General features: G+C 42.3%; 1 protein-coding gene across 1 annotated transcript in view; it reads left to right on the plus strand.

The window, feature by feature from the left end:
* Nucleotides 1-416: 416 nt before the first annotated feature.
* The window catches only part of cerkl (CERK like autophagy regulator), a gene marked incomplete at both ends in the record, with an annotated part of 36,497 nt that continues 14,645 nt past the window's right edge, over nt 417-22,268 (plus strand). The window contains 3 exons of the mRNA XM_080498548.1: nt 417-553; nt 3,515-3,624; nt 18,676-18,906. Coding sequence (XP_080354674.1) covers nt 417-553; nt 3,515-3,624; nt 18,676-18,906 — 478 coding nt within the window. The remainder of the gene's footprint in view (nt 554-3,514; nt 3,625-18,675; nt 18,907-22,268) is intronic.

Below are 22,268 nucleotides of genomic sequence, written 5' to 3' on the forward strand. Positions count from 1 at the left end.
AAGCTCCATATACTGGTTTATATATATATATATATATATATATATACACACACACACACACACACACACACACACACACACACACACACACACACACACACACACACACACACACACACACACACACACACACACACATATAAACCAGTATATGGACAATACAAAAACTGATTAGTGACGTAGCAATGAAATCTTGATCAGTGTTTGCGCGCTCCAGTTTGGACGGATACAGGAGCGCGCACAGGGCGATCTGCCGCGTGCACGAACAGAGAGTCTGGCAAAGCCCGTCTCCATAGCGACGACACACCGGAAATACACCGTGATCGCCTTACTACATGTTTACTTGCGAGGAAAACTCAAAAACACCAGCGATTGTTTATATGCGAGTTTGTTTGTCGCTGCTAAAGTGAGCTGACATGTCGGAGCCCGAAGAGGAGCTGCGCGAAGAAGCGGGAGACACGAAGACGAAGAAGAAACAGGAGAAGCGGAGCGGGAAGAAGAAGAAGAAGGAGCGCGATGAAGTGCAGCGGGTGGAGGAAGAGGAGGAGCAGAGGTCAGTACTTTCACTCAGGTTCATCTTCTCAGTCCATCTTCCTCACACAGACCCATGTGAATTAATGAGTTTATATTGTTTCTGCAAACTCTTGAACTAATAGTCAGAGTCGACATCGAAACGATAATGTAATTTATTGTAATAATTACTTGGATTACTCCCGTCGGAATGCAAGAAACGTGGTCCTCTATAAACCCGGAGAGTTAGTGATTGACTGCAAGTTAAATGCAGATTGCAGTGTGAAGGAAATAAAGCTCTTTATTGTCATTGAAACTGAATGACATGATAAGAACTGCAGTTGATGGAGAAACTAAAGTGACACAAGTTGTCCACACAAGCCTGTGTGAACTCTTTCATTTGTGTAATCATAATGCCAGAGAACATATAATGCAAATATAGAAATAGAAAAAAATTTATTTCATCATCCAACTTGTGAATGATGAAATTAAAAGAGGTGCAAGGAAGAACAGTGCAGCATAAACACAGTATGTTATAAAAAATATGATCAATATATCACAATATTGGCCAGAACCTCCATAAATAACTGCATAAACAGTGGAAATGTGGGGAAATGAATGCACTCGTGAATTACCAATAAATCTTATTGCACAGTGAAGACATTGTTCACTGATATATGGCTGTCCCTCACCACACCATCACACAGTGAGCCACTCATCACAATAGGATGGGTTGAAACAGGAACATGTTGTAACCATCTGTGACTTCTGTATCTTCAGCTTCAACCAGTGACCTCAGAGCCTTCAAACTGTAGCTATGTCTCAATTCAGAGGCCGCACCCCACGAAGGACGTTGTCTTCTTAGTTTTTGGACATAGAAGTCCAAGATAGTAGACGTACTGGACAATGACTGGACATCACTAAAGCATTCGCAAACCAGGTGGGGTTCACTGGTCTGGGATGCAGGTTTGGCAAAACATTCTATTAATCTTTCGCTAAATGTTCAGATGAAGATTTTTCCTTGATTGTCTAATTACATCAAGGTGTAAGTGGAGCAAAATTCTGTTTTTAGAGAACATAGCTTTTACAGTCAGAATCAAAAGTGTATTCATCATTTCAGTGGTACAACTCAATGTCAATAGAAGAAAAATGTTTCCTTAATTTGGTAGGTAAAATAACGCAACTGCGAAAACACCGTCAAGCAACACTGCTGCCTGCAGAAAAATAGCCAGTATGTGGAGGTCTTCAGGCAGACACTTCCCCGTGGTCACATAAAACTAATGCAGCCCTCGACACACACTCCATTGTGAGGTGGTCCAGAATCCTGAGGAAGCTCCGATTTCTAATCACTTCTGGAAGGAAGATGCCACATAGTCCAGAGATGCCACTTAACACGTTTATGGTGGACACTCATACATATTAGTTATCCTGGATAAACTTAGCCTCAAGTCGGTTGCATGAAAGCAGGCCAAGTTTTACAGTTTTACACAATTTTCTCAGTTTATCTGCACATATTACATCATTCGGATATTATAACTGGAGTCATTTCATTTGCTGGTTGACTTCTCGTATTATGTAATAGTACAGTTTATATATAAAGACCAAAAGCACAACTTTGTCCCCGGACACGGCAAGCAAATTCCAAGTCAGACAGTAGAATATTGTATAAATGTGTTTAATCAGTAGTGGAAGTGCAATGTAGGCAGGCATGCACCTTGTAAGAAGCTGCAACTGTCAACAGCAACGACCGAATCCTTTACTGTACCTCCCTGGATCTCCTCCATCACTGTACCTCCCCGGATCTCCTCCACCACTGTACCTCCATGGATCTCCTCCATCACTGTACCTCCCTTTATTTCAATGGATGTCCAGCTCCTCTGCTGGTATCAGGTCCTGGGAGGGAGGACCCCCCCGTAGCACTACACTGTGCTTTTTTTCTTGACCGCCAAAAGCATTGTCAGCAGACAATAAATCTCAATAATCTCAAATTGCTATTTAGACTCCAATAATAATAATAACCTTGTTGCCAGCTCCTGTTCTGGCCAGAAGTTTGTTCTTTATGAAGGATGATGGATGAAACAGAACACAACATGGGGTAAATGGATTCAATAGATGACACCGAGTAGATCACTTCTTTAAACTTATTTATACTTGACATAACCTGAGTAACCTGCACTTCTATGGGCCACATTAGAGCAGAAACACCTACTGATTAGTTGACTTGAAAAGTCATCAGCTCCGCATCCTTAAACTGTAATTATGACAGTTCCTGTGGAGTACATTTTATTAATCTACATGTCTTGGCTGCTTACGCATTAAGCAAATATGAGGCCTTCATTAGGATTGATGATGGAACGAGTCAGTTGGAGTTCATCTTCAGCTTCACCTCCAGCATGGACACCTTTGTGCCATAACTTCATGCCAAAGGCCAAATTGTGATGATGACTGATTCTGAGCATCTCCAAAACCAGACCGCAGTGGTCGGTATCAATCTGATGTGGCTCATGGAGCGAATCCATGTCTGTGTGGGCTGATCTAAAAAAAAAAAGAAAAGCTACTGGAAATCAAATTGCTCCAGAAATGAACACTGGTTGTACGAGGAAACTGTTGAGCAAAAGGGACATCAAGTAGAAGTATCGCTAACATCCAGATAATGACAACCTGTGCCTAAAAAAATGGAGCAGCAACAACAATAACAATAATAATAATAATAATAATAATGATGCATGGGATTTATAGCACTTTTCAGGACACTCAAAATCGCATATGACGATAATGAAAATACATCAAGCCTCCAGCTTCAAACACAACACGTGTTCGTCTTGTATGCAATTAAGTGATCTTACACTGTCACGAATATAATAATAAAAACTGTCCGGGGTCTTCACCCTTAGTTAGTTGGGCTGGGCTCTAGCACACTGCAGTAATTAACTAATATATAGCTCGGTCATTAACCTGTTATAAACACTTCAGTTCACGCGTTGCGTGTTCCAATGTGTTCCAGCGAGCGCGTTGTTCTGCGTGGGATCTTCAAACTGGGCAAGAAGAGTCATGATGTGCTGCTCACTGGAACGAGGTTGACCTGGACCCCCATCGTCCCGGAGAGCCCCACAGGTAATTTACCATGATGACCAGTTGTCATGGCGATCAGCGGTCCTGATGGTGTCTGGCAGACCGTACGCTGGCAAGTGATGTGAGGACAACAGTAGGTCCAGCTTAGCGTTTTAGAGGAGTAGTGGAGGAATTAACTCTAAGTCAGTGTGGTGCCGTGAGCTGTGTGATTTGAGTGTATATTTGTTGAAAACTGCAGTGAATAAACGTTTTTCCCAATTTTACAAGGTCATTTCACCAGTCAGAATGTAGAACCTGGTGGACCAGTTATGGGCTTATTTTGGACAGTCCTGGATTATAGGGCTTAAGGGACAACTAGTTTAAGCAAATCTGTATACCTATGTGTCCAGAGTGTTCTATATCTCTATACATTTAGTTATTATTTTATTTAAATGTACATTAATCACATTTAATCAATTAAAAACTTCTATCTTCTGTTCTCTTATGACTGCCATGAAGAAAATCATAAACAACTGTCAACCCTCCTCATGACTTTAAGGCATAGAAATCTAAATACAATTTGTTTGCGATCATAGTATTTTAAAGGGTTATTTGTTGTTTGCTTTGATGTTATTGGATGTTTGCAGATCCAATGCGGGAGATAAGAGGAAGGAAAGTTCAGTGTTTGGTTCTTGTTAATGTATTTAGTTTCTTTTGTCAAATGAGAGAAAGGTAGTAGAAGGTTAATTAGTTCATTCTTTGTTGCTGGGATTATAACTTATTCATATAATATTGACAAAGTGAACTATTAAAAGTGAAGTGAGCTAAAAAGAGATATATGGAGAGCAGGAAAAGGACAAACAGCAAAGATCCAGTCATTGAGCGAGGGGATACTGCTACTGCCTGGATTTTTGTCAGTATGATATGAGCTCTACATACACATTCATTGAGTCTCTTTCTTTTTTACCTTTAACAATTTTTAGCTTTACTCTGTTCTATGCACATAAAGATCCCATCAATCCTGCAGTTTGAAGTGTGGCGGGTCTTTTAAAAGCCACCAAGCTCTGGTTTGCTTATGTTGTGATACTATTTTGGTACCACTGTTGTTATATTGTGCTATAATTTTGTTAGCGTCCTGTTGTGTGTGAGATTTTTGGTTGAAATCCATTCAGACAGAACTGGTTGGTGGAGCAGGATGAAGGTGTAAATTCAATGAGTGTGTGTGTGTGTGTGTGTGTGTGTGTGTGTGTGTGTGTGTGTGTGTGTGTGTGTGTGTGTGTGTGTGTGTGTGTGTGTGTGTAGTTTGAGCCAATCTGTTTTGCTGTATTTCATCCAAGATAATGTCATTAAGCCAGCACTGTGTGTGTGTGTGTGTGTGCGTGTGTGTGCGTGTGTGTGTGTGTGTGTGTGTGTGTGTGTGTGTGTGTGTGTGTGTGTGTGTGTGTGTGTGTGTGTGTGTGTGTTAATCTCCTCACACTGAGAGACTCTAATAACCCCCCATGGGCCAAACCAACTGCTCTCCACTACTGCCAACACACACACACACACACACACACACACACACACACACACACACACACACACACACACACACACACACAGCTTGCCAGCGTGATGTGAGTGTGTTGATTAGACATTTCTATATAAACAAATCAGCTGCTGTTGTTTATTTCTGCACATGAATTCATCACATATTTGCACATCAGTGAGGTGAAACCTGAGCCATCAAACAGTGTGTGTGTGTGTGTGTGTGTGTGTGTGTGTGTGTGTGTGTGTGTGTGTGTGTGTGTGTGTGTGTGTGTGTGTGTGTGTGTGTGTGTGTGTGTGTGTGTGTGTGTGTGTTTTGTAGCAGTATTAAAGAATTTCACATTGCTTGTACAACAAATCAAAACAGTTTTTGTACCACCAGAAAAACCTGGTGGTACAAAACTTCTTGTTAATATCCAGAAGAAGCTATAAAATACCCCTATAAGTCCTGTGTTGTGGTAAAGAGAGGTAAATCTATTGAGTGATAATAGAGTTTGGAGTTCCAATCTTGCATCTTGGGAAGTTAGAATTTAATACAGGCCATGAACTATCTGGCGACCTCTAGACCAAGTATAAAAAGTGATCCATTTATGATCAATTTACTGTGTCAGACTACATTTTCAGGATGCATGTGTAACACAATGTGAATGATAAAGCTTTCGTCTATGTGTGCATAATGTTGTGGAAAAAAATTATTCTCTTCAATCGTTAACATTGTGCAAAGTTTCCCCCTTGTCGATCCGGTGCAGTTATAAAACAGAGACCTCCTTTAAGGCTACGGTCTCAGTGAGACTGGGTTCGGAGGACAGTCATGACAGCGCAATGTCCTTTGACATTAGAAACACGACTCTGTGTGTGTGCAAGATATGATCCATAACATCCCACAGTGACCACATGGCCTGGTCACCATGAGACTGGACTGACGCTGAGTTATGGGCTTGCAACACAAAAACGGTAATAACTTTTACAGGAGCACCACGTTTGCTTCATGTATGATATTCTCAATGTCTTTTTACAGAACATTCGGACGAATTGATCCTTTTTTCTTTGTTCTCCCAAACTGTGTGCTTGTGAAACAATACAACAAAGTAATCACCTTTAAATGAGCGAGCTCTGGATACTGATCATTTTTTTTTAAATGAACGTCACTGCAAGTTTGATGAAATATTAAAAACATTCACGGAACAAACAGTGTGCACAAACACATCGTATTGTGTGAATGTTGGCTGTATGTTGGCACAGTCGGTTGTGAGGGCATGATGGGACACTCGCCTCCATCTGGAACAAACCTGTTTGTGTGTATGTGTGTGTGTGCGCAAACCCACTTTTGTGTGTAACTCTGTAGGTCCTGTCAGCTCAGATCAGAGTCAGTTTTATTGAGGTGGATGGAAAATCTGTCTCTATCTCTCCCTTTCTCTTTTGTTTTTAGACCCATACATGTGTGTTGGACATTAAAAAAAAGCAAGAAATTGCCTTTTTTTTTGCAAACTCATGACCTATAATAACCTCAAACAACCTATTTACAAGCAGAAATATTTAATCTGAGCGATTGTGATTTAATAGTGCTCTGCCACATGGAAATACCAGTGTAAATGTACCCAAAATGCACTGACGTGCAATTTTGTAATGTGATTGTGGAGCGTTATATCTAGAGAGTAGGATGGAGACCAAATTAAAGTGTAAACATGATCCCAGTGCCACCCCACATACTGAATCTCACATCTCATACTAAACAAATGGAGGCTGTGGTGTGAGAAGTATAATAAAGTATAACAGTCATGTTATATTCGATGAGCTCTGGTCACTGGAGACACATATTACTATCAAATATGATTATTGAAAAGATTACCATCATGTTTAGACATCATATAGTGGACACAGTTTACTTTCATTTGCAAATGTACTTAAAGTTTCTTTTATAGATGCCTGCGCACTAATTTTATTGATCAGTTGGTTTAATTGCACAGTAAGATTCCATCATATCATCTTTCAACAAACCTTGTTTCCAGCGGCTGTTTCTGCAGTTCAACGCTCTAAATCTCCAAGATTGTTTTCCTCAAACATGATAGAAAGCAAGCGGTCAAAATGAAGAGTGAACGTGATATTCCTAACAAAATAGCAATCATATGAAAATATTGTCTATTGAAGTGTTTATTTTTAGTCTGTACTTATAGAAAGACTGTTTTGTTTCCTACAAAGGAACTTACTTTCTATGTTCGCACATATATCACAAATGTGAAAAGGTAAACCATCATTGGGTTTCCAACTGAAGTAAGAGATGTCATAAACGAAATCCAACTATTAAAGCAGTACCTATGTACATTTAATTATTAAAACAACCGAAGGCCGCCTGCACACACACATTTCTTGACTTGCAGTGTTTAAGGCTGTAAAATTTTGAACTTTTAGCTTCTCTGTCGCTGCAACTTGTTCACACTGAATAAACAAACGTTTGCATGAATGAAGCAACGACAATGAAACACACACTGTGACCTCGACATATGGATGCTGGCGTCATTGAGGGAAGAGGGGTGGGGGGCGTTTGATAACAGCAGGAGGGGATTTTATACAGAGGAGGGGATTAATCAGCTATTATCGCTGAAAACTATTTGCTGGTGGATCTCCTTGCTCAGAGCTGTTTACTCTGTACGGTGGACTGTTACAGGTGCTGGGTTGTTTGCTCGTGACCTGCAGGTTTTGTTTATTTCTTTCCCCCAGCATTAATATTGATTACTGACAGCTGCAAGTCTTGGGAGGGCAGCAGGTTTATATCTTGTGAAGGACAGAATGGGGATGGATGGCAAATTCAAGTAACTTCCTCCGGCAATAACTGTATTTGTTTACCAATCATTAGCCGCTTCTTCCTGACAAACAAACGACAATAAAAAACCACAACATCCTTAACTGAAATTAATCATAAACCTCTTCTCAGAGATCCTTTTTCCGAGGTACCCAAAACAAGCTGACTATTGTCGTGGGTCAAGAAGCTATAATGTATAATTAAATATACTGTTTAGTATGTGTAGTTGATACCAATTACACATAAATTAGGTCACACCTTTGTTTGTTTGTTGATGATACGAGTTCTGTTTCAGATGGCATGCAGTGTTCACACGGTACAGCACACCGTGGGTCACAGAATGTGAAAAACACCCAAATCTGGATGGATGAGTAAAAATGAAATCACGATTAAAGTGGAGTTTATCTCTTCACGTGCAGATGTTCTTCCACCTGCCGCGGCATGATGTGTCTGCTTGTGAAACTACTTTGAGCTTCAGATTAATAGTCACATTTTAAATCAAATACACACATTTAATAAATGTGTGGAGTTGTAAGTGATTTGCTTTTAGGAATTGGTTATTTTAAATTGTATTGATCGAATCTGCCATCAAGATAACCTGTAAACAGCTAACATGATATAATAACTCTGTGTGTGTGTGTGTGTGTGTGTGTGTGTGTGTGTGTGTGTGTGTGTGTGTGTGTGTGTGTGTGTGTGTGTGTGTGTGTGTGTGTGTGTGTGTGTGTGTGCGTGCAGTGGAAGTGGTGTTTAAAATCCCTCCTACTTTCTCTTTCCCTCAAGTCCAGTCCATCGCCCCACCACGGAAGCAGTGTATAACACTTGTTTTTACTTTAAAAAAAGGAGAAAAAACCTGCAATCCCACAGTGAACTTCATGCCCTGTTACAATGTGGACACACGTACTTATGGACAACTGTTTGTACTGTATATGTACAAATATATTGTTTTCTTTTTAAATATGGTGGGTGCAGCTTATGTTCATTTTTTTTATAAATAGTGTACACTGTACGGTCTGTAGCACAAACTCAACAGGACAGTTTTTTTTGGGCTGGTTTACTTGAAATGACCGTTAGTCTGAGATTAGGGAAAACAAATGTTATATCAGGTATATTTTCAAACAACACATCAAAATATCTTTCAAAGCATTTTAGAATGAGCCCTGTACGCTTGACGAGAATGTCCCAATCAGAAATACCACCTCACTTTATCAAACACAAAATGTACCTTTCAAACCACATTTCCACTGATCAAGAGAAGAAATCAGGAATTTTTAAGAATTCAGAGCTTTATTAGAAGCCTTCAGGAAACATATTTAAAGCGCTCTGGAAAAGCTCTGTCTTCTCTGAATCGCTGGTCTCGCTGTTCTCTGGCTTGCCGGTCTTTCAGTCCTCTCTCCCTGCCACCTCTCACGACGCTCTCGATCAAGGCTCTCGTTCGAACTCCCTCTTCTCTTTCTGTTCTTCTAACTTCTGCTCTCACTCTGTTACCTCGATCTAGAGCTGCCTTCTCTCTCTTCTCTCACTCTCTCTCTCTCCACTCTCTCTAGTGAGGAGTTACATTTGAAAGTAATCGGATTACTGAATGTAGTTTAGCATATGTGCTTAAAAAAAACGATATTTCTCTACATTTATTGTGGTCAGAAAAAGAAAAGAATAATTCCCCACATATTTTGCAACTATGTCCCTCAAAAAAACCAAAAAACTTTATGATGTAAACCAGCTTCAAATGTCCGGTCTGTGTGTGTGTGTGTAGGTGCGTGTGTGCGTGTGTACGTGTGTGTGTGTGTGCGTGTGTGTGTGTGTGTGTGCGTGTGTGTGTGTGTGTGTGTGTGTGTGTGTGTGTGTGTGTGTGTTTGAAGCGATAATCATGAGAAGCATTTTAAGTCTGAAGGAAATTTATTTCCAAAAAGTTGTGAAACAAGAGTCATTTCTCAATTTTGGGGCGAACACAATAGGCTCCTGGTCCCAAGACTCCTGGTCCCAAGACTCCTGGTTTAGAGGTGCCTGGTCCCAAGACTCCTGGTCCCAAGACTCCTTGTTTAGAGGCGCCTGGTCCCAAGACTCCTGGTTTAGAGGCGCCTGGTCCCAAGACTCCTGGTCCCACGACTCCTGGTCCCAAGGCTCCTGGTCCCAAAACTCCTGGTTTAGAGGCTCCTGGTCCCAAGGCTCCTGGTTTAGAGGCTCCTGGTCCCAAAGCTCCTGGTCCCAAGACTCCTGGTCTCGGGGCTCCTGGTCTTGAGGCTCCTGGTCCCAAGGCTCCTGGTCCCAAGGATCCTGGTCTCGGGGCTCCTGGTCTAGGGGCTCCTGGTCTAGAGGCCCCTGGTTGATGGGGTCGTGGCTGTGGGGGTCCTCGCTGAGGAAGCACTGGGTGAAGAAGGGGTGGGTCAGCGCTTCCTGGGGGGTCAACCTCTCATCTGGGTCCACATCCAGCAGCCCCTTGAGAAGGTCGACCAGCTCTGATCGTTCCTCCCACTCAGTCTCGTCCATGACCGGATAAATCTGCATTGACAAACAAAGTCTGGTTAGCGGGTCGAATGTTGAAAGGGTCACAAAGCCAAATTGCCTGTTTACACGATGGCGCTGCTCGGAGCCACTGGAAATGCAACTTTACAAGAACAAAAAACGGCTCTGACTCCACTGTCGTGTTGACGGACGAATAAACAAAGTAGTAAACAAGGAACTACTTCAACTTTGAAACAAGAGCATCACTGCTTAATTTAAACTTTTTACTTTTAGATATTAATAATAGAGAGGAGATCCACTGTTAAACTGTGTTGCTGCAAAACAAAACAAAAAACTTTAGAAAAATGTAATATATAAACATAAATCGCTCAGTAAATGAACCACTTTGATATTTGCTGAATTCATAAATTACTGCAATTTCCCAAACTATTGAGCGCACCTGAATATAAGCAGCACCCACCGAATTAAAAAAAATTTTTGAAGATCAGTTAAAATACATAAATCAGCTGCGTCATTTGAACAGCTCAGTATTTCTTCCAGACATCAAGTTACGTGAAGGTTGCATGTGTGACATTTAGTGAGCTTTAACCTGAATGAAAAATGTACAAGATTTACAAATGAAAGTGTAAAACTCTCCTGAAGATGTTTGAGTGTATTTCGTTGTTTTGTGACGCCTTGTTAAATTGCACGTGAGAAAGTGAAGAAGACAGAAGCAGTGAGAGAGTCGATCAACCAGCAGAGAGAGTACCGACCTCCATCAGTTCATCCAGGCCGCGGGTCAGTTCAAAGCAAGGGTTTTCCTCTCCTGCTGACTCGCCGTTCACCTGAGAGAATTCTTCCGGTGTCTGCAGGAACACAAATATCACAACTGTTAGAGAAATGTTCCCAGCAAGATTATTTAACCAAGTCCAACCAGAGAAAGTTACTTTACCATGAGCCGCCATCTTGAGCCGTCCACGTCGTCCTCCTCCTCGGTAAAGAAGCGCCTTGTGTATGCCCCCTGTGACAGTGCGTGGTCCGGTGGCGGGCCCAGGGTCTGGACAATACATCTCATCTGCAGGCAGAATCACAGACACATTAGCAGAGGTTCTGACATCTTCTACTGGAAACATGTAGGAAACAGGCAGACCTACCGTCTGATATTCAGAGGTGACGGGGAAGAGGTTGCCGCAGAGGTAGAGGAAGGCCAGGACGCAGCCCACCCCCCACACATCCACCGCCTCATTGTACTGGAGGCCGAGACTGACCTCCGGCGCTCTGAGGAGGAAACACAGGAGAGTTGAACACCTGGCCAACATGGAGCCTGGTAGTGTGGATGAAAACCGTGACCTGAACATACCTGTATCCAGGTGTCTGGAGCATCATGCCGGGACGGATTTTGCTGGCTGGAATCCCCAGTCCAAAATCCACCAGCTTCACTTTCGGCCTCTCCTCCGCACTCACCAGCATTACATTATCTGGCTTGATGTCAGCGTGAACGAGGTCCAGGCTCTTGAGAGCATCGAGGGCTACCAGGAGCTGCAGGGCAAAGCGTGAGAGGACGGGTCGGTGAGGACGCGCTCACAATTTCCTCTTACCGATCGGACAAAGAGATTATTGAAGCCAATTAGACAAACCTGCTCCGCGATGTTGCGAATGTCAATGAGACACATGGATGAGTTTTGCTGTACCATCATCTCAAATAGGTCTATGTCGAGCTTTTCAAAAACGAGACATGTATAGCCCATGTGCTCGAAGCACTCGAGGAATTTGACCAAGTTGTTCTGGTCTGCGTCCACCATGCTGATTGCCTCCAACATGGAGAGCTGGAGGGAACAAAGAGGAAAACGTGGTCAGTTTCCTTGAACAAACTCTTGACGGTGAAGAATGAACATGAATATAGAAATATCAGAGGTGTAAATGTTTACCTCACGCTCTGTGTCGCCCTTAATTCTCCTTTTCATTATTTTGATCGCCACTTTTTCTTGGCTGTTGACGCTCCAGCACTCGAGAACTTTTCCATAGGTGCCCTCGCCGAGGACCTTCAATATAGTGTATCTGCTGGAGGCTCCGATGAGGATATCTCCAGCCTCAAGGCCTGGAGAAGAGATATTGTTTAGTGTGTGTGTGCGTTTGCGTGTGTGTGTGTGTGTGTGTGTGTGTGTGTGTGTGTGTGTGTGTGTGTGTGTGTGTGTGTGTGTGTGTGTGTGTGTGTGTGTGTGTGTGTGTGTGTGTGTGTGTGTGTGTGCGTGTGTGTGTGTGTGTGTGTGTGTGTGTGTGTGTGTGCATGAACAGGATGGAAGGAAACCTCTGGGTTGATGAACTCTAACTGGAAAAATACTACATATCATGTATATTTGAAATAAATAGTGATAAAACTATTAAGAAAATGCTGAAAATCAATTCTTAGTGTGTTGTAGAAACTAAAACAGAACAGGCAAAGTTTGAACATCGAATGAATCAAACTAAAGCTGCTGAGTGAGCAGAACTTTCTGAAGTTATTTGATTTTACATTAAATGAATCCAGCATGATTTTCCTTCAAATTATCTGTTCAGTCAGAGCTGCTGTGTTCCCAATTTACATTGATTCATCCAGGCTGTTTTCACAACTTCTCTATTTCGTGTGAGGACGTTGCTCACCTGAAGCGGCCGAAGGTTTTGCGTGACGCAACGAAGTCATTTTTCCGCCCTTCGTTTTGCTCTCGGTTGTGGAAAAAAGTGGAATGGAATTTTCTCTCGATGATGTGTTGAAAGTCGTCGCTCGTCGTTCGCAAATACTCTCCTGACCTCTAGGACCAAAAGTGTGCAGCTTTAGAGACTGTGAAGACTTTATAGATTCCATTCTGGCTTTGATGTCCTTGATCTCCATTGATCTCCTTTGATATCCTTTGATCTCCTTTAATCACCTTTGCTCCCCTTTAAGGTGCCTCCCCCATCTATTTTGCATAACAGTCATCTCATCAACAATCTCCATGTTTTGATATTCGAAAATAAATAAATAAATATAAACAACATTTTGCAAACAATTTATGTACAGTGGATTTTTTTGGGGTTTTGTTCCAAAAGCAAGAAGCAAATCAAAACATAGACATATCTTTAACCAAAATGCCACTTTATTATATTTCTTCATCCTTTTCTCTCCCATTTACTACTGACGATTAAACATTCTGTATGCATACTAATATAGCATGCACACCCCTGTTTACGTAATCATGTCCACACGCTCAAATGCACTGTGGGACAGGGTGCGCAGTTGCTGTGTGTGTGTGTGTGTGTGTGTGTGTGTGTGCGTGCGTGCGTGCGTGTGTGCGTGTGTGCGTGCGTGCGTGTATGTGAGTATGTGCGTAGTTATAATCAGCAGGGGATTGGTGGTTGCTGTACCTCTGCAGGAAGGTAAACGTGATAGCTGATCTCTATTAATTTTGAGGGAGGGGAGATGTAATAGAGACTGCAGCTCTTTTGGAGGCTCATGCTGGACAATTTTGGTACAGAGGCCTTATGTTTGACAGCCCTGGTTTAGAGGTTAGGATCATATTTATACGTGTAAGAATTCTCAGTTGTCTCATATGACTGTCACAGACTAGTGCGTCCATTGTGACATGGATCACAATTTTATGCATTGTATGTCATGACTTCTGACAACTTTCAACATTTGCAAACATGCAAAAATCAATCATGTTGTCAATTAATGCAGATTATAGCCGGACAAGCCCCCTTAAAGCAGATTTTGAGTCCCTGTCTGTCTGCCTGCCTGTCTGTCACCTTGTTAATACCACACTTCTTAATGCTGGCATGGGGCAGGAAGACACACTGGTCAGAGCGGATTGTGTGTGTGTGTGTGTGTGTGTGTGTGTGTGTGTGTGTGTGTGTGTGTGTGTGTGTGTGTGTGTGTGTGTGTGTGTGTGTGTGTGTGTGTGTGTGTGTGTGTGTGTGTGTGTGTGTGTGTGTGTGTGTGTGTGTGTGTGTGTGTGTATCACAAAAACAACCATCAATGGGGGAGTTTACTATGGGCAAAGTGGGGAGCAGCCCGGGGCTGAAAACCATCCAGGTCCGCCACTGGATGAAACCATCAGTGTTTGTGTATTTCTGCAGTAATTCACTTGCCCTCCCTCCTACTTTCTCTTTCCCTCAAGTCCAGTCCATCGCCCCACCACGGAAGCAGTGTATAACACTTGTTTTTACTTTAAAAAAAGGAGAAAAAACCTGCAATCCCACAGCGAACTTCATGCCCTGTTACAATGTGGACACACGTACTTATAGATAAGTGTTTGTATTGTGTATGTACAAATATATTGTTTTCTTTTTAAATATGGTGGGTGCAGCTTATGTTCATTTTATTTGATAAATATGTACACTGTACTGTCTGTGGTCCATATTGACGTGATCATCGACAACATCAACATTTTTCACAATTACACACTAAAATCATGCATTACGTTATATTACTGTCCAGGCAGAACATTTCCTAAAAACTCAAATCAATTTGTTTCCAGCAAACTGCAACCAGGATCATGGTCCTGTCCACTGGATTCACTGCAGCACTTGTTTTAACAATCACACACTATTGCTCTTATTCTTTCCTTTTATGGTTTTGGGGTGGAATTATTAAAAGTCTGCCTTAAATAAATATGCAATTACTTACAACATGTACTTGTGGTTTTTTTTGTTTGTTGTTGTTTTTTTTAAATCTCACACTACTATAATAAAACAACCAGTGGATCGACACGCTGCACAAGGTGCCTTTATTTTACACTGACCACCTGCCGCACAAAGTTTCTGTACAATCAACTGAATTGGACCGATGATGGTGATGATGGTGATGATGAAGTGAGGAAGCACAAGCGAGAAAGGGAGAATAGGAAGAGGGGAGAAATGACTGAAAATATGTATGGAGGAGGAATCATAGGTGAAGGCAAAAGGAGAGTCAGAAGAAAGGAGGTGAAATGAGGGGAAGGCGGCTGCTTGTGGCCCTTTATAGAGTCACATCTTCTGACTTTTCATAAACGCATCAACATAAAGTTTGTCTTGTGATTTTGTGCAGGTAGCTAAACTTTAGTACTCTTTTAAAAACAAGTGGTTTGCCTCATGAAGTACCAAAATGTGCATTACAGTGTAGTTATATTAAAAGTTTTTTCATACATTGTTTTATATCTGTCATCCTGGACTTCATTCATCATCATTCTGGGGCCGGGAGAACCCAGAGTCCTGGCCTCGGGCCCCCAGGGGGTCTAGAAACACCCCTGCCCAGGGCACAAACTCAACAGGACACAGTCTAGTGACTCTGGAGATGCTTTTAGAAAAAAGTTTTTTTGGGGCTGGTTTACTTGAAATGACCGTTAGTCTGAGATTAGGGAAAACAAACGTTATATCAGGTATATTTTCAAACAACACATCAAAATATCTTTCAAAGCATTTTAGAATGAGCCCTGTACGCTTGACGAGAATGTCCCAATCAGAAATACCACATCGCTTTATCAAACACAAAATGTACCTTTCAAACCACATTTCCACTGATCAAGAGAAGAAATCAGGAATTTTTAAGAATTCAGAGCTTTATTAGAAGCCTTCAGGCAACAGTTTTAAAATGCTCTGGAAAAGCTCTGTCTTCTCGAAATCGCCGGTCTCTCTCTTCTTTTGCTTGCCGGTCCTTCAGTTCTCTCTCCCTGCTGCCTCTCACTACGTTCTCTATTAAGAGCTCTTGTTCGAACGCACTTCTGTCTTTCTATTCTTATAATATCTGATCTCGCTCTGTTCGCTCGATCTACAGCTGCCTTCTCTCTGTACTCTCTCTCTCCACTCTCTCTCTCTCTGCTCACGCTCTCTGTTCTCTCTCTCTCTGCTCTCTCACTCTCCGCTCTCTCTCACTCTCCACTCTCTCTCCCTCTCCTCTCTCTCCTTCTGCTCTCTCTCCTTCTTCTCTCTCTCTCCCTCTCCTCTCTCGCTCCCTCTGCTCTCTCTCCCTCTGGTCTCTCTGCCTGTCTTGACGAGAGGAAAGCTGCAAAACTGGTTTTCTGCGGCTCTCCTCTTCATCGTGAGCGTTCTTCCGGACCTCCATGATTTTTTGGGGGCCCTGAGCACTTCTGCTGGAGACCCAGTTGTTCTGAAAAAAAAAACAAAAAACGAATGTTTTTGATGAGTGTGAATCAACGAGTTGTGTCGTATTCTGCAGTTTCAGTTCAGATACCAAAGCACATTCAGCTCATGTTGGTCAGACTTAAGGGGCTTTCAGGTATTGGACAGCACAGATGTCTCTATTGAAATCATACACTTGTATTCTAAAGACTGAAAGTTTTCCCAGCTTTTCAATATTTGTCAATGTTTCTCACTGTAATGTCACAAAAACGCTGTTTGAATTTGTTTTTGTTTTACATTGCATTGACTCCAATCCCATTTTGTTTCATAATGAATTAAACATGACATAGACTTCAAGTAGATGGGCAATCAAAATGTGAGCAGTACACAAATATTGTGTTTCAGGAAGTTCAAGAAATCAAGAAAACGAATCAATGTGGGGTAAAGCACGAGCTTTTGCAGGATTTCAGACAGCAAACATGTAAACCAAACACTCACCTTTCTGAGGTCGACGACGTCCTGGAGCAGGAACCGCGTCCTTGCCGGCATCTTTTTGTCGGCAATGATGTTTTTGATGCCATCAAATGCCTTGTCCAGTTGAGACTGAGGGAAAAAACACAGAGTAGGTGAGACGTAGTTTTATTTTTGTTTCTCTGTTTCATAACCACAAACAGTGGCTCAATTCCCAACACAAACCCTCATTAATGTCTCTGCAAACTGTGCTGAATCCACAAATCAACTTTTTCAGTCTCACCTTGGCATTCTCAGACATGTGCTGACCGGCAGTTGTGACCAGCCTGCATAGACCTTCCAGGGACTCCTCCGTGGTGGTTTTGAGGAGCTGGTCTATGCAGCCGATCACAACTGCCTCGCCCAGGAATTGAACTTTGAAGAGTTCACCAATGAACACGACGTTCCCAAGTGCATATCTTCTGAAAACCAAAACTTTATGATGTAAACCAGCTTCAAATGTCCGGTCTGTGTGTGTGTTCACACGGTACAGCACACCGTGGGTCACAGAATGTGAAAAACACCCAAATCTGGATGGATGAGTAAAAATCAAATCACGATTAAAGTGGAGTTTCTCTCTTCACGTGCAGATGTTCTTCCACCTGCCGCGGCATGATGTGTCTGCTTGTGAAACTACTTTGAGCTTCAGATTAATAGTCACATTTTAAATCAAATATACACATTTAATAAATGTGTGGAGTTGTAAGTGATTTGCTTTTAGGAATTGGTTATTTTAAATTGTATTGATCGAATCTGCCATCAAGATAACCTGTAAACAGCTAACATGATATAATAACTCTGTGTGTGTGTGTGTGTGTGTGTGTGTGTGTGTGTGTGTGTGTGTGTGTGTGTGTGTGTGTGTGTGTGTGTGTGTGTGTGTGTGTGTGTGTGTGTGTTATATAACTATAAGTGTACTGTCTGAGCTCTGCTTATATTAATACTAGAGGATTGAGTGATTAATCAAACGTGGGCCAATCAGATTTTAGTTTTCCTTTTGTGCTCACGCTGATTGATTGACATGTGTAAGAGTATCTTCTAGTCATCAGTGGATTAGTGATGAACAGTGAACTTTATATTATGTAACCAGCAGCAAAATGCAACATTCACATTTATCAACCGGACAATGAATGGGGGACATGAGCATAATTCTATTGTGTCTGTTACAAAACTTTCAATACTGCTATGTTACCACTGTACTTCATGGAATTGTCATTGGATTCGTCATCTAACCATTAAGTTTATTTTACTTAAAGACATTGCCACAGCATAAGTGTGAAATGCATCAAATACAGATTCTTTCAGTTATCGTTTTCATGGCTTTTTTATTGTCATACCTTTCCATGTTTTTACATGTCCTGATACAAAGATTCTGTGTACGGTGGACGGCCAACGCCCAAAAAACTACATAGTACAGAATGAAATCGAAGAAAAATGTAAAACAGAATATAAAAATAATCTAAAATAGGTACAACGTAAGATAGGCACAATAAAAAAAAAACCCTATATGCAGTGTTTACATATTAAACAGATGGCAAATAAATAAATCAATAGGCCTGTGGCAGGTTAGTGAGGTCTGCCGAGCTACAGGGCACCACCAGAATGTTCCTCAGTCTGTATGCGGGGTGGGTATAGTCCATCGGGAGATCATTTGGGAACGTATCCATGGGTGTGACATGTTGAATCATTTTTATCAAGCTCTGTCTTTTATTGAGGTGTTGTGTACTCACTCTGTTTCTCGCTCTCTATCCCCCTCCTTCTTTCTGCAGGTGAGATATCGGCTGTGCAGCCGGGAATGCTGCCGCTTCAGGACGTGTATGCGGTGAAGGTGAAGCGGCGGCGGTCCGTGGGCCAGCAGTCGGGGGGGCCCGTGCTCGGCGTGGCGCTCTTCCACTGCAGGAGGAGGGGGAGGTGGCTGGAGGAGGACACGCTGCACCTCCACAACGCCTCAGCAGAACACACACACACCTGGTACAACAAACTGAAGGAGGCCCTGACAGGTAACGCTGCAGATGATCTTGTACGTTTCTGAGCTTTTGCAGTTCAAGGGGGTGAATAATTTTCACTGACTGTTGAAAACCTGAGCACATCATACGTCCAGCCGACCATTTCATACACCGACTTCATTCAAGATAAGGTTTACATGGTTCCTGAGCCAAACTCGACTCATACAGAGCAAAAGTAACGTGAATACCTCTTCATCATCGGAGTAGCATTTCACGACAAAAACAAAGAAAGAAAGATTTATTTAAGTGCCGACACCCATGGAAATGAAGAATAATGGATTGAAAGACTCAGTTCAGTTTGACAACACTAAATAAAGTGTCACTCTTTCAAAATAAAGAAACATGAACTGATTAGTATTGTAGATATGCTTTGAGCAAATACAGGTTCTCATTTATGTCTGGAAAACGAGGTTAATTTAGAACAATAAAACAAATATTTTCAAACATAGGTCTTGAATTTAATCAGGTTTGCCTTTTTTTTTTGGTAAATTTGGATGAATGTGAACTCGGGATATGCCGGCGCTAATCCCCCTTAGCCTCACATGAAGTCTCTCACTGCGATAGAAAGATGGCAGTAAGATGACAGTTACATAAGAGATGAAACACTGGAAACATGAGTCAGTGCTTCTGTGAGCATCACTCTATAAGACGATTATACAACCACACTGCTGAGTAACACTCCATTCGCCGGTGCACCGTGATCAACTGGATGAATGGATGACTTTGTGAAGACTTTCTACAGTTACAGCAGCAAGATTAAATTCTACTAGTATGCAGTATAAAGCGCTATATAACTCATGCATTATTATTATTATTGTTATTACTGGAATGTAGCGACACAAATGTGACGGTCTACCGTTTAAAGAGTGCAGGAGGGCGTCTGGGCCTCTCATGTCTATATGTTGTGCAGTTTGAACATTTCAGATGAAAGATGGGTAATCTTGACTGGACTGTCAGGGTGAATCCAGCCTTTCCCCATCATCAAGTGCGATCGTTTCCCCTACGACACTGAGTTGGATAAAGCAGTGCATCAGATGGATACATGGATGTTGAGAAATGTCCTGAAAGTGGCAACTCTGATCAGTCAGAACCGTCTGGATCAGCCTGAACTATGAACTGTGTCACAGTTCTTCACACTGTGGCTTTTGAGGAGTCGGGGGTCATTAGGTTTCCTTTTGAGGACATGTCCTGGTGCTCTATCTATCTTATCACTGGTTAAAATTTTAAGAAATATTCACCCCCACAATACATACTGTATTTTCCAAGATGTAATAATATTGACTCCAAAAAAAACAAAAACATTTTAACCCATTCCATTAAGATGATCAATGGGCACTGCAGGAAGTAAGATTAAGAATACACACATTTGTCTTTGTGTATTGTGTTCCAACAGATGCCTTTTATTTACATGATGATGGGTTAGCTCGGTGGTGAAATGGCGCTCTCCATCAGCCTGTTCATCTCTTAGTTTAATGAGGTGAGTCACAGCTACGTCAGACTGGAGGGCTAATCTGCTAATCCACAGGAACAAATACACACGCACGCACACACACATTCAGAATTACTCAATAACGTCCTGTCAGCAGTTGAATCATGTTGTCTGCAAGACAGATTACCGGTAGCCAAGGCTGTCTACATGAGTGTGTACATATGGGCCCAGTTCCTTGTTCGCTCATGAAGAAATGTGCTGCAAAGATTTAACATTTTAGACAATATGCCTGACAGCTAAAAAAATTGTAAACATATGACCGCAAAAAAAATTCTTATTTTGCTGTCTTAGCAGTCTTTACTCTCAAGGGTTAGAGCTCAGCTGTGGGGATTTCCCCGATTCCATCATGTATGAGGTGTGAACTCTAATTAGTTGAAAAGAAATAGATGCATAAACTGAACAATACTTTATTGTTTTGATGCTGCATTTGGGAATATTTCCAGTTGTGTTTATTGCTAAACACCGATGTGAGGTTTATCACTTTCCAGCTTCTATATCGTTTATCAACGTAGAGTGAACCCTGGAAACAATCCAGCCTATTGCAAAGAAAAAACTCTCACATTTGTTTTGGGTCCACAAGCAATTTGGAGGCTTTACCCAGCTTTACCCAGCTCTACAATTTATTTTCCCCTTTATTTTCGATGAGCATCTCTCAGATTATTGCCTTGGTGAATATATTAGGTTTAATTTGCTGGCTTCAGCTGCTTTCAGCAGCAGCAAAGAGCCCCTATGTGCAGGGAAACCGACGAGCCTGTATCAACCCGAGACCAAGTGTTTAAAACCCGAAGAGACGTTTTCTGGAGAAATTCAAATATTGGAATTAATTCTTTATGTTGGACACCATGAATGTTGTTGTGAGGTGTAAATAGGCAAAATGTGCTATCCAAAGCTTATCCAAAGGTTTGCAGAATATTTGTATCATCAACCAGATTTCACCACATTTAAAATATTTGCAGTGTAAAATAAACAGAGGGGAAAAAAAATACAGCTGGCCAATTGAGCAGGAGCTACATCCTGTCAGGACCTGTTTAATAAAGTTCTGTATGTTACTGTGGACTGACGTTCTCCAGACGTTTGGTTTCCCAGGTGCAGTGTGACGGGGCGGTGCCTGCCTGACAGTTAACACACAATAGAAATGTAGGAGAGCTGTATGTATGGATTTAACTCACAAACACGCTTTACATTACAGCTCCTGTCTGTTCATCCAGACCGCGGACTCCGACAGAGACATTACAAGCCCCCAGTGAATGAGCAGGTCAGAGGTCGCCCATACTCTACCGTCGCTCTGTCACCATGGCATTGGCCTGACATGTTATCGCTGGTCACCTGTCCGTCCGTCCGTCCGTCTGTCCATCAAACCCGATTACCCATGAGGCCCTGCAGCAAAGTCACAACTTCTTCAAGTGATTGTCTTTCGCTTCGCAGCCGCGTACATGAATGGTCTGCAGGTCGTGTGTCAGCTCGAGTGGTCACACTGCACGTCAAACTGCGACGGCTTTTGTGACTTTACGCAGCGCGATGGTGAAGAAGCCTGTGTGTGTGTGTGTGAGAGTGTGTGTGAGTATGAAAGGTAAACAGTCGGTCGCCCTGCTGCCGCGGGGACATTAAGCCTATTTTCCAGCCAGAGGTCAGTGTGAAAAGCTCATTGTTGTGTGAACCGAGGCGTCGAGGAGCAGGCAGTCCCGCCACGGCCGCCGCCGCCACCGCCACTTCTTAACCTCCAGGTCCGAACATTCAGCTGCACAATGGCGAGCAGAGACGCAGACACTTCCTGATTGCAGAGAGTTTATTCTCTGCCTTTTGCTGCGTGAAGCAGCTGCAGAGTGCCGCGCAGCAAGTGAATGGCGGTCGGAGTGACAAAAGGGGA

This window comes from Blennius ocellaris (genome assembly GCF_963422515.1).
Source record: "Blennius ocellaris genome assembly, chromosome: 6".
NCBI lineage: Eukaryota > Metazoa > Chordata > Actinopteri > Blenniiformes > Blenniidae > Blennius > Blennius ocellaris.